At 37.0% G+C, this 13,556-nt stretch overlaps 1 protein-coding gene across 1 annotated transcript in view; it reads left to right on the top strand.

Annotated features, from left to right (window-relative positions):
- cdh16 (cadherin 16, KSP-cadherin) overlaps positions 1–12,584 on the top strand; it is an 80,662-nt gene extending 68,078 nt beyond the window's left edge. The window contains exons 15-18 of the mRNA XM_073907209.1: positions 311–550; positions 7,157–7,273; positions 9,946–10,062; positions 10,169–12,584. Coding sequence (XP_073763310.1) covers positions 311–550; positions 7,157–7,273; positions 9,946–10,062; positions 10,169–10,269 — 575 coding nt within the window. The 3' untranslated portion in view covers positions 10,270–12,584. The remainder of the gene's footprint in view (positions 1–310; positions 551–7,156; positions 7,274–9,945; positions 10,063–10,168) is intronic.
- The last annotated feature ends 972 nt before the right edge of the window (positions 12,585–13,556 follow it).

The raw sequence follows: 13,556 nt of genomic DNA, 5'->3' as shown, positions 1-13,556 counted from the left end.
GACATTTTTAGTTACATGCCCAATGTTTCAGGTTTTTTTATATAAAATTATGTAGCAAAATAAAAGAACAATAGAAGGCAAAATAAATGTTTTGCTAATAAATACAGCTTTAAAATAAGCATTTTCTCTAGACAACCAGTTTGGGCCTTTAAAAAATATTCTGAGAAAAAGGTGGGCCTTGAAGTGAAAAAGGTTGAGAAACCCTGCCATAGTGGACCACAAGTAAATTCATGGAACAAGTGTTGCATGGACACCTTAAGATAGTCTCACCACAAATGATTGATATTTCTTCATCTACTGTCTCCTCTAGGTAACTCCTCTCTGTCCGCCTCCACACTGGTGACTGTACACATTCTGGATGTGAATGACAACAGCCCGGTTCTGGTGGGCGATTATTCCTGGAAGTACCTGTGCACACCTCGCTGGGAGGATCAGGCTCTGGTTCTGGCCTCTCGGGACAGTGATGGCCCTCAGCATGGAGGAAGGCTCAACTTCTCCCTCCGCAGTGATGCCACTGTCCGCCGCACCTGGAAACTCACCCCCATCAATGGTTCGTGTATCCTACTCTTCCACCTGTTGAGCAATAGCTGTGTTGAGTAAGAAGGGACAAACTCACCAAGAACTACATGACCCATCTTTAAAAACCTAGTCTGTCAGTCATTTTAAAAAGCACACGCTTCTCCAGTGTATAATTCCTGTAATGTTCCCAAACCTTCAATAATCACAATAGCGCTGACACCAGTTGCGCTGACCTCCGCTAGCAATGACGTCAATGTGGATAAAATTAGAGATCTGAAAACAGAAAAAAGTGCTGTTCGGTAGATGTAGCGTCCAGGCAGTCAAACTGAAACGTCATCTGAATTGGGTGTAATGCTTACCACCCGCTGAATCACACACACACACGGCGCAGAGTGTACTGACAAAGAAGGAAATTGCCCTCCATGTCTAGTGTCTTCAGATGAATCTGTCTTGGACGTAATAAGCGTAATGGCTCTCGTCCTGATAGCTTTAGGCATCATTAATGTGCCAAGCTGATGCCGGTGAGCAGGTTGACTTAGTTGCAGCGTGTGAGTCATGAACCAAAATCAAATTGAATTTGCTCAGTCTTTTTTTTTTTCTTTTCTTCCTCATTCTCTGTCTCAGTATTTCTCAGTCGATGTTCCTCTTGTTAATAGTTTAAAAGGATTTCTGTAGTGACATTGGGTAATTATGCTGCTTTCATTTATACCTCACAGTTGGGGCTGGTTGGTTGAGAGGCTAAAATTGTACTTCCATTGACATTTCATTAATTTATCCTTCGTACGTCCAATAGTGTTACCTTTTTTCCACCTTTTGCTCTCTCTCCTCCAATTGTAAGTCATTTAGCTTTACCTGATCCATCATGACAGTGTGTGGAAAGTGATGGGGAGGCATGACGTAGTATGGTGTCTGTAGGTGGCAATCTATATTACACCCTGAACATGTCTTTGCTTGTGAGCTGTGTCCACTCATTACACAAGAGCACATCTTTCATGTCTGATAAAACCTTGTAGAGGACAATTCATTCATCCATTCGTTCATTTTCCTTTGCCATAATCTCTGTTTCTGCCACAGCGGAATGAACCAATTTCATTCCAATTTCAATTCATTCATTCATTCATTCATTCATTTTCTTTTCTGCTTAGTGCCTTTATTAATCTGTTCCAGCAGAATGAACCGCCAACTATTCCAGCATATGTTTTATATAGCGGATGCCCTTTCTAGCCACAACCCAGGGAAACACCTATACACACTCATTCACACACACTACGGACAATTTTGTTATTCGCCCATAGCATGTCTTTGGACTGTGGGGGAAACTGCAGCACCCGGAGGAAACACGGGGAGAACAAACTCCACACAGAAATGCCAACTGGCCCATCCATGACTCAAACAAGCAACCATCTTGCACCGTGACACCAGTAATGCCCAAATTGATTCCCATTCACTTTAATCAGGTGTTGCCGAACTGCATTGTGGATCCGTCGGTGCCGATTCAGCAACATTGCTCGATTGAGAAGTTGGGAATTTCTCAACTTTCCAAGTGCCAATGGATGCATCAGCCAATCTATTGCTTTATGCAAATCAACCTGCACGGACAGTAGACGTTTGCAGACTAATTTTATTGGCTGACGCTGCCATGATTATTGCTTCAGCCCCAGCTTCAGACACACCCTTTGTCAAGCATTGATGCTGAAGCCCTGTGTGAATCGGGCATAAAGAACAATTCATAAATGAAGATACCTGTTACAATCCAATGTAGTTCTGCTTTTTAATTACAAATTAATTGAGGGTTTAAAAAAAACAAGATAAAGAATTACACTAACAGTTTAAATGTAAAAAGCAAAGAAAAATGATTTAAACTTTAATAAAATAAAATATATAAAAAATATATAAAAAAATAATATATATATATACACATACATATCTTCAGTTTACTCCTTATTGATAGCAAGCATCTTTAGCGTAGATTATGAATGCAACCTGCAAAATTGAGTGTTCCATTTAAAAAAAACACTCTAAGGAAAATGATTAATATGCTTAAACATTTGCATATTCATGAACATTTGCATATACATAAAACATTTCGTATTATTTTAGTAAATGGCACTGTTTATATATTGCAAGTGCCCAAAATATGAAGGTCTGTGATGCAGTTTCATGGATGTTTTGACTATATAACATTGGGATGTAAAAAATAAGGCATAACCACCCCCATCTCTGCACCCTCCCAAAAAATATCCTCCAAATTAATATATATGTCTATCTGGAGCTTTTTTATAGTAAAAAAGAGTTGGAATGATCTGTAATATGCTTGTTATTATTATTATTATTATTATTATTATTATTATTATTTCCAAAGGATAAAATAAATAGTAAACATTAGAAAAAGCTTTAAATATATTAGCAAACAGTTTATTATAAATCTGTTATAAAGAAATTGAATTAAGTTATCAAATCTCATTAACCTTTTACCTTAACTGTATAATGTAAATATTCTGATTAAAGAGCAGTGAATGAAGCTTTCATTTAGATTTTTTGTTTGTTTACTTTGTCCATTTAAAAATGCACACATTTATAATGAAAGCGTTCGATTGCTTTCCTCACTTTTTATGCTTTTTAAGACAGAATTTGTTGTTTTTAAAAGAAAACCCACCAAGACTGGCATGTTAGATGTTATTATTATTATTATTATTATTATTATTATTATTATTATTATTATGTTTGTTCAAACATGCGGCCAAAACCCGATTCCACCTTTGCTCTGCTTCAAATCGCGTGTACAGAATGTTTGGGATACAGCGTCTATTTATCACCATAGAGCGCATCTGACAGTCGCGCTCAGCTAAATGAACCGACTGTTTTGAAAATTGCAAATGAGGGGCAATGGCGCCTGTAATGGAATGTAAGTGAATCCTGCAATTTTTATATATATTTCAAAGTGTTTTCATGCCTAAAAAAAAAAACAAAAGCACAGAACAGATTCACATTTAAGAGTAAGGGGCGTCCCCCTGGTGGTTCGGATGTATGTGTTGCATATAGGGAGGATTCATCTTTTAATGTGTATTGCCACCCTTCATATAAAGATTAAAAATATGGGAGAGATATGGTAAAACACCTTTACGGGATGACAGTGGAATACAATTGTAAAGAGAATCCCAGAAGAAAACTGGGTTGACGGGTACGGCTTTGACCTCCTTTGTGAGATCTTTGTCGCAGTCTTATAACTGAAAACTATGCCTATTAGACAGATCAAGTAGTTTCTTAGAATGATGTGAAGGCCATGGCCAACATATTGGCCACCTCTGACAAGAGGGATACTTGTGAAAGATAAACCTGCACTGGTTAAGTACTGGTGACCCCTTTAGTCCCTTGTTGACTAGCACATTAAAGGACTCAAGTGTCAAAGGACACTAGTGGGGTTTCTTGGACTGTTGATAAGATTGAGCAGAGCTTGATAACACCCCCTTGTTTACTGGACTGAGTTTTCGCTTCTGCGTCACACAGACAAATCCCGATTAGGCCCAGTCGGGAGTTTTTCCATTAGATTTACTCAGCAGCATTACACTTGACCACTTAACCCTCCTGTTATGTTAGAATCCATTTGCCCTTCAGTTTAAAAAAATGACCCAACTTCACTAAAAGTTACATTTTATTTCAATACTCAAATCTATTTTGCCTGAAGAAACAACTTCTTCATCACAAACACTGTGAATGTCTAGGTTTTCATCAATGTTTAATCAAGGAGCAACACTTGTTTTTGACTTAATTAAAGGGTATTTTTTATTACTAAAGGTACACAGTTGTAAAAAAGAAAAAGAAAAACAGTATTTAAAAAACTTTAAGCAACAGATTTAAAATTGTGCGCATGTGTTGTAGTGTGCATGTGTGTGCCTGTAGATTTTGTGGTGATTTTGTAGCTAGTGGATCAAAACTGACCCAAAGGCCAACCATTGTATATACCGTTACATTTACGTTACATTTACCGTTACATTACCGTTACACATATATTCTCAATCATAAACAACTTAATGACATCTTAAAAAGATGTGTCATTTTAGCACATATAGAGTAATTAGGCTAATTTGACACTGTAGATAATATCAGTATCATGTCATTTGGACTACACAATAGCTGGTCTGTTTCTAGCATTTTTTTAAATGATTATGTTTATTAGAATGTTTATTAGAGTGTTGCTTTCTGACATCCTAGCATATTACTAATGTTGCTAATATTCTTTGAGAGCGTATAGTTTAAGGACTGTCTCTATTATGTTATTCTTCCTGTTCACTGAAACCTTTGCTCCATGAAAAGTCCCACATTGCACTGTGAAAAGCAGGGAGACTTAATGTTTACTATGGTCTTTATGGTTACTATTGTTCAATGCAAAAGTGTGCCAATTCAGCTAACATAATCTATAATAATTATTCTTTGATTAATGTAAAAACAACAACAAAAAATCATTAAAGCTTTGCTGAAAGCGCCGAAAACAAACACTGTCATAACCCAACAAGACCACACTACTTTTTATTGATACTGTTGCTGTAGGTAGAAGACCTATACTGCCCCTTTACTGCTGATTGGCTTTAAGGTGGTTTTTCAACACTGGTCAAAAGTGTTTTTTGATATTGTTAGTGCACTTTTAATACATTTTATTTAAGCATAAACATTCAAAGCAAGACACAGATAAAATTCCTTAAAGGCAAAGTCATTTCACCTGGTGGCCATCTCTGAAATGCCACTCGAGCAGTAGATTTGGGCATTCTGTCTGAATAGGGAAACATCTAATTCTCCAAAACTGCTTGGCAAGTTTAGGATTACATCACATATTTCAAATCAGCAAAAACAACAACAACTGGCTCTTAAGTTTAGTTTCTAAAAGACCAAATCAAACAAAATCTGCATATTTTCATGTTGCCAAGGCCAATGCGCATGCGCACTCAAAAGGAACGAGATCACGAAACCAACCTCATTTATGGCATTCCAAATAATGTCTTCCTTTGGATTGTCTGGATAATCATCTGAAGAAATTCACAACTTGGTCTTGATGACTAATCTCCTCCTCAGTTTGACAGTGAAGTTTGTGGGTGTTACAGCAATTGCTGTCATGTGATGTGCTTTTGATGGGGCGGACAGATTACAAAACCCCAAAAAGTTTTGTTTTTTTATTAGAAAGTACAGATTTCAGGCTTTATGTGGACATATTGCTAATATTTCAGCACATTTGTTGAACACCAAACTGTGTTAAACACACGTCCCCTAAAGAAAAACGTTAGTCTATAGCAAGCAATGATTAGCTCCTGTATAGTAGGCGGGGCTTCATTTGCCATATTGATCAGTACACGTTTCCCCATTCAAACTATACGAGTCGCACATCTTGTGTATGCTAGAGTCTTTGACACAGAACAATTCAGAATCCAAATGTTATTGATTAATGTCTGAAATGTTTATGGTGTAAAGGAATGGTGCATATTACAATGGGGTTTGGGGGTGATTGACGGTGTCAAAATATGATGTATGGGGGGGTTAGCCCTTTAATACTGACAAATAGTTCACTCTGATCTGTTTTTAAACAATAATGTTAATCATAAAAAATAGACTATATAAATATACATTTGACCACCCTTATTATGGTTCACCAATAATAATTCAACAGTCTGAAACATCAAAAGTGTTCACAAGACTCTTTTCTCCTAAAAAAGGTGTTTTTATCTACATATAGCCTAAAAGTAAGGTCAAATTAGATGAAGTTTGTATAGTCTGACCTATGGAAACAGCTAAAAGAGCTACTGTAATCAGAGGATACTGAATACATAAAATATCCCTCAAAAAACTTAAATATGTTCTATAAATAAACTAAATCTATTCATTCATTTTCTTCTTGGCTTAGTTCCTTTATTATTCTGGGGTCACCACAGCAGAATGAACTGCCAATTTATCCATGCATATGTTTTACGCAGCAGATGCCCTTCCAGCTGCAACCCATCACTGGGAAACACCCATACATGCTCATTTACACACACACACACACACAAGCTTACCGAATTCACCACGTCTTTGGACTGTGGGGGAGACCGGAGCACCCAGAGGAAACCCATGCTAACACAGGGAGAACATGCAGACTCCACACAGAAATGCCAACTGACCCAGCCGAGGATCAAACCAGTGACCTTCTAGCTGTGAGGTGATCGTGCTACCCACTGCACCACCGTGATGTCCTAAACTACATCTAATTAACAATAAATATAAAAACGACTGAAGCATGTATTACAGTAAATAATTGGAAAAGTTGACCCCCTGCTCGTCTACGTATATAATTCACACATTGTGTTAAGGTTTTTAAACGCTTATATAAAACAATCAGTGTTTTTAGCTATGATGTAGTTTAAATTACATTTAGTATCCTGATGTGACATTGTACAAAGAGGACATCTCATTTCACCATTAATGTCTCATATCCAAGGTCCTAGCTGTCCTTACCAAAGCCCAAATTTGTGTTCACGACATGCTGATTCACAACCTTTGGAGCTTGGGAGCAGACTGAGATGCGCCCTGTGTCAAGCACCTGCACAATAACATTGTTCTTTATGTGTAATCCTTCAAAGAAATGTCAGCTGGGTTTTCATTGTTTCAACAGACACCCACACCAACCTGTCTTTGAATGTGCCATATCTGCCGCCAGAGGTTTACATTGTACCTTTTACCATCTCAGACAGCAGCTCTCCTCCTAGAAGCACGTTCATCAATCTGCCAGGTAACAAACGCACACTAACCTAGAGCTGAACGAAGGAAAAGAGGGCATGCATGCGTAAAGAAAGAAACCATGCACGTCATTTGATTACAATCATACGCTGTATTTATAAGCTGTCTGAACACAATGTGAAATTGGCTCACTGGAGACCGTAATATTCACCGGAGGTCACAAATGGTGTGTTTAATTTTAGATCTCTCAATATGTTCCACCGACACATAAAAACGCAATTCAGCCACATGTCAATGGCAAAACAAGCAGAGTCACGTCATTTAAACAAGCATAGTCACGCATTATTAGAAATGTAAAAACTGTCTCAGTGGCTGTTTAGGCTGTTTTATATTAAACAATTTAGCTCTAATGTACCCACTCATTATCTAAAATGATACAATTGTTCTCAGCTTACTGATGTGAAGTTGTTAGTATCTCAAGACATGCTTTTTTTTCCTATCAATTTAAATTTAGTTTAAAAAAAGGTCCCACTTTATATTGTTTCCTTAACTACTATGTACTTACATCAAAAAATAAATAAATACAGTTTACTTACTGTGTTTATAATGTGTTTGAGTTGGGATAGAGGTTGGGTTATGGACAGGTTTGGTGGTATGAGTAGGTTTAAGGGTGGGTTAAGGTGTAAGGGGTGGTCAACAGTGTATTTACAAATGTAATTACAAAAGGTAATTACAGATGTAGTTACATACATGTATTTAATCAAGCATAACACAGTAAATACATGTGTTTATACAATAAGTACATTGTAATAAACTATTAATTCCTGTGTAGTTACATATTAGTTAAGGCCACTTAATATAAAGTGGGACCAAAAAAAAAAAATCTGAATGGAATATTATAGTATATGTTATATATTACACAGGTGTAGTTGGTCAGAATTATTAGCCCCCCTTTGAACATTTTTTTCTTTTTTAAATATTTCCCAGATGATGTTTAACAGAGCAAGAAAATTTTCACAGTATGTCACAAATTATTGAAATAAATCAACACAGGCTCATTCTGAAAACGTAGTCCTGTATACATTTCTGGAGACCGTGAATTATGTAGTCAGGAGTACGTATGGCTGCATTTCATTTTTTAAACAAACGCTACGGCGGTATAAAGCTGTTCCTTTTCACGCTTACCAGCTGTCCACTTACCTCAGTGTGGACGACTTTCCCGCTGCAACCAGTTTGTCCAGTTAGCTCGTCATGAAAGACAGCAGGCTTGGGACGCAGAAAGAAGTTGACCATGAGAAAGGGGGTTGATATCGGGGAAGAACAGTTCCAGAAAGCAGGTAATACAAAAAAAAAAAAACTAAAAAAATAAAATAAACAAGTAATTAACAGGGTGAGAATGTGGTAAAATCTGAAAATGTGGTGAAAATCAGACGAGGTCTTTTCTTTTTCTGCTACTTTTGAAATCATTAATTGGGTTTAGAGAAGTGATTGGGCGGGTCAATCCATAAAATTGGTTGGGTTTAGGGAAGGAGGAGAGTGGGTCAGTCGGTTGGTCGGTCGGTCAGCCAGCCAGTCTGTCAGTCAGTCATTCAGTCAGTCAACAGCAACCTTTGGTGGGTTTACGTGAAAACAGCAGGCTCGAATAGCACTCGCGAGAGAAATATGAGATATGAAAAAGCATACACAGCGGCCTCTCGTGGATTCGCGAAAACAAAAACTGCAAAAATACGCACCTCCTGGGACGTATTTCGCACCCTCCAGAAACATATATAGAGGCACGTTTTCAGAATGAGCCAAGGTTGAAATAAATAGACTTTCCCTCGATATTCTATTTTTTGGGCACATACCTGTATTAGATATTATATGTTGCTGATAGTGATTATTACTTACCAAATGTATTGTATCATTACTGCTTACAAATTACATAATGAAAATTAGTTAACACTTTAGTTTAGGTCACAATTCATGCTGTTTACTACTATCTTATTACTTGCCTATTATTAAGATATTAATTGTATATTAGTAGTTATAAAGTATGATCTCATTCTACATCCCTAATCCTACCCAATAAAAAATAAATGTATATTGTATTTTACCCAATAAATTTATTTATTGTATTGTATGTGGCGCCACATTATATTATATTTTATATATATATATATATATATATATATATATATATATATATATATATATATATATATATATATATATATATGAACAGAATAATTTGATGAAATGATGCTTTTAATCAGTTTACTGTATTAATTTATAAGGCTGTAATATTAGTAGGTCATTCAAAGTTTAAACTCCAAAACAAGCAGTGTTGTCTTAATTACAGCAAAAATACCAAAGTAATTACCTTGACCTTCAGTTACAAAATCTGTATGCTAATGCTGTTCATTTTTGTCTCCGCTTGTTCATGCACCCACATCCATTGGTTTAATAGCTTCTCTCCTGAAACGTTCTTTTCACACAGTCTCCTGTGATGCATAGCACAGCCACAGGTGCATGGCATCTCTCTCTCTCTCTCTCTCTCTCTCTCTCTCTCTCTCTCTCTCTCTCTCTCTCATCTTGTCTGAGTTTCCTGCCAGCCTCCCCTGAGACCTCACCCATGCAATCATCTTCACCTAGTGCTCCATATGTCCAATTTCCCCATGTGCAGCCATTGCCCGTCTAATTCAGTTAAAAAAACAAGCTCAGTGGTCATTGTCTCTCTCACAGTGACGGTTTGCCCATGCAACGTGAGGGGGAACTGCAGAACAGCACCAAAACAGCTGGAGGGCATGCCCACCATTCAGTCAACAGTGGGCATCCTGCTAGGAACGCTGGGAGTTATAGGTGAGACGTGTGCACACTCATTCAGTACATCCTGAGGTGATCGCAAACAGAAGAGGGTAACACGATTTGCGCTTCCTGCAATCACATTTGATGTTCTTGTTTACAGGTGTTATACTGATTGTTATATTCGTGAGACTCTCCTACCAGAATGCAACACCACCAAACAAAGACTGCCAGGAACGGGTGCCGCTCAATGTGTCTCTGTAGTTATGGAGGTCTTTGGAGACTACTGGGTCAATTGTTAATTGAATCAATTGATGGATTTTTTTTTTCTGCTTAAATGTTAGGTTTCAGCAGGCATACAGTGCATCTGGGAAGTATTTATAGCACTTCACTTTTTTCACATTTTTATGTTACAGCCTTATTCCAAAATGGATTAAATTAATTTATTTCCTTAAAATTCGACACACAACACCCCATAATGACAATGTGAAAAAAAATTTTTTGAAACTGTGCAAATTTATTAAAAATAAGAAACCTGAAAAATCACAGCCTTTACCGTGAAGCTCTAAATTGAGTTCATTTACATTCTGTTTCCACTGATCATTCTTGAGATGTTTCAGCAGCTTTTTGGAGTTCACTTGTGGTAAATTCAGTTAACTGGACCTGATTTGAAAAGGCATACACCCATCTGTATAAGGTCCCAGGGTTGACAGTGCATGTCAAAGCACAAACCAAGCATGAAGACAAAGGAATTGTCTGTAGACCTTTGGCACAGGATTGTCTCAAGGCACAAGGCTGAGGAAGCTTACTCTGAACTCTGATTCTGCTCCTCTGAAAGTTCCAATGAGCACAGTGGCCTCCATCATCCAGATGTGGAAGATGTTTGGAACCACCAGAACTCTTCTTAGAGCTGGCTGGCCATCTAAGCCTAGTGATCGGGGAAGAAGGGCCTTAGTCAGGAAGGTGATCAATAACTTGATGGTCACTCTGTCTGAGCTCCAGCATTCTTCTGTGGAGAGAGAAGAACTTTACAGAAGGACGACTATCTGTGCAACATTCCACCAATCAGGCCTGTATGGTAGATTGGCTAGACGGAAGACACTTCTTTTGAAAGGGCACATAGCAGCCCACCTGGAATTTGCCAAAAGGCATCTGAAACAAAATTCTCTGCTCTGATGAGACTAAAATGGAGCTCTTTGCAGTGAAAGCCAGGTGTTACTTTTGGAGAAAACCAGGCACTGCTCATCACCAGGCTAATACCATTCCTACAGTGAAGCATGGAACACCATGCTGTGGGGAGGTTATTCAGCAGCAGGAACTGGAAGACTAGTCAGGTTAGAGGGATAGATAAATTCAGTAAATGTACAGAGAAATCCTGAATGAAAAGCTGCTTCAGAGTGCTCTTGACCTCAGACTGGGGCAACGGTTCATCTTCCAGCAGGACAATGACCCAGCACAGCGCCAAAATATTAATGGTGTGGCGCTTCACAACAACTCAGTCAATGCCCTTGAGTGGCCCAGCCAGAGTCCAGATTTAAATCCTATTGAACATCTCTGGAGTGATCTGAAAATAGCTTTACACCATCACTTTTTTATCCAACCCGATAGAACTTGAGAGGTTCTGCAAATAGGGATGGACAAAAATTCCCCAAAACAGGTGTGTCAAGCTTGTGGCATCATATTCAAAAAGACTTGAGGCTGTAATTGCTGCCAAAGATGCAGCAAGTATTATGCAAAGGCTTTGATGCTTATGTACATGTGATTTTTCAGGTTTTTTATTTTTAATAAATTTGCAACAATTTCAAAAACTATTTTTCCATTTTTTATTATGGGGTACTGTGTGTAGAATTTTGAGTAAATAAACAAATTTAATCCACCCAGGCTGTGACAAAAAAAATAAAAATTGTGGAAAAAGTGAAGCACTATGAATACTTTTCCGGATACACTGTATGTTTAGTAGACATGCAAGTGTGAGGCATTCAACACCTCTGTCGGCTTGAGGTAGTTATGTGTTGTTTATTTGTTTTTTATGCTTTGTAGTCACATAATCATTTTGCAAGTATAGAATATTATGGTCTATAAGATATATATACATTTTAAAAGATTAAAGAAAGAAAAGGAGTAAGAAAAGTAGGCTCTGAAAGCAATGTTTTTCTCTGTCCATGTTTTCAAATATTATGTGATAGCTTTGAAATTCGCAGGGTCATAAAATCATGCCATATGTCACGGCATTTGAATGATTTTAACATAAATTCACTAATGACATGTGGACATACTAACACAGCGTATGCCTGCCTTTAGTTTGGTCGCTTACACACATAGGCTGCATTTACACTGAATGGTTTAAGTTACTTAATTTTTTCTCCCATGTGGCACAGACTAGATATGGCCCATGTATGTGTAAGCAGGAAAAAATCACATGGATTCTGATTTACTTAAATCAGAGTTAGGCCTTGTTTATACATGAAAATTTTTTCGATATGAATCGGATCTGTGTTTTCATGTCTGTAGTGTAAGCAGGTAGATCGAATTTTCACCTGTCAATGCGAGTTGTGCGTCATTAAAAACCACAGAGAATGACGTCGAGTCTGACACTTTCTCAAACCTTAAATCTCATACACAAGGACTAAAAAACCTAAAAGAGTGAGATATTAATCAGTATCCTCATGTAACCAATATAAACTATATATATATATATATATATATATATATATATATATATATATATATATATATATATATATATATGTATATATATAGGTGTGTGTGTGTATATATATAATAACTAAATAATATAAAAACAGTTGCATACATCGTGCAAAAATCATGCCTACTGGTTTAAAAAGGCCTAGATAAAAAGATGGCAGCAAAATGGGAACTTATCTGTCATAAACTATAGTAAAAACTGTAAAAAAAAAAAAAACTGTAAAAAAAAAAAAAAAAAAAAAAAAGATTTTTTAAAATTAAATCCTGCGTAAAGATTAAATAAAGGAATGGAGAAAAGAGCGCTCTTTTATTATTAGCTGTCAGTCAGCGCCCGCTTTTTTTTTTCCTGGTCATTGCGCCTTTGCCATTGCTGTGTAAATGCAGACAATCGAATACGAGTCACTCTTAAAAGATGATGTAAGCTGGTCATCAAAAAAAAATTGGATACAGTCACAAAACCTCAATTGACCATCAAGTTCTGCAGTGTACATGCAGCCTTAGAGAAAAAAATATATATATATATATATGTATTTTTTTTTTTTTTTTGTAAACTACAAAACTGATTTTGTCAACGATTTAATGAACATGCAAATTGCAGTCATGTAGAATTAAGATTGAGTGGGGGTTTGAGTCAAGATCTTCAGCAATCATTTCTGCAATATTTCTCTCTGTGGATACATACCTGGGTCTACATTACTTAGAAACTACAAATATGTACCCAGAGATATGTCTGGCTGCATTTCGTTTGTAAAACAAATTATATCGGGCGGTATGATGCCGCCAACGACTTGTGTTCCTTCTTAGTGCTACAGCTGACTGCTTACCTCCATATGGACAGCTTTTCC

The sequence above is a fragment of the Danio rerio genome, chromosome 7 (genome assembly GCF_049306965.1).
Source record: "Danio rerio strain Tuebingen ecotype United States chromosome 7, GRCz12tu, whole genome shotgun sequence".
Lineage (NCBI taxonomy): Eukaryota > Metazoa > Chordata > Actinopteri > Cypriniformes > Danionidae > Danio > Danio rerio.
The sequence above is the reverse complement of the archived record's forward strand: the minus strand, read 5'-3'. Positions and strand labels throughout refer to the sequence as shown.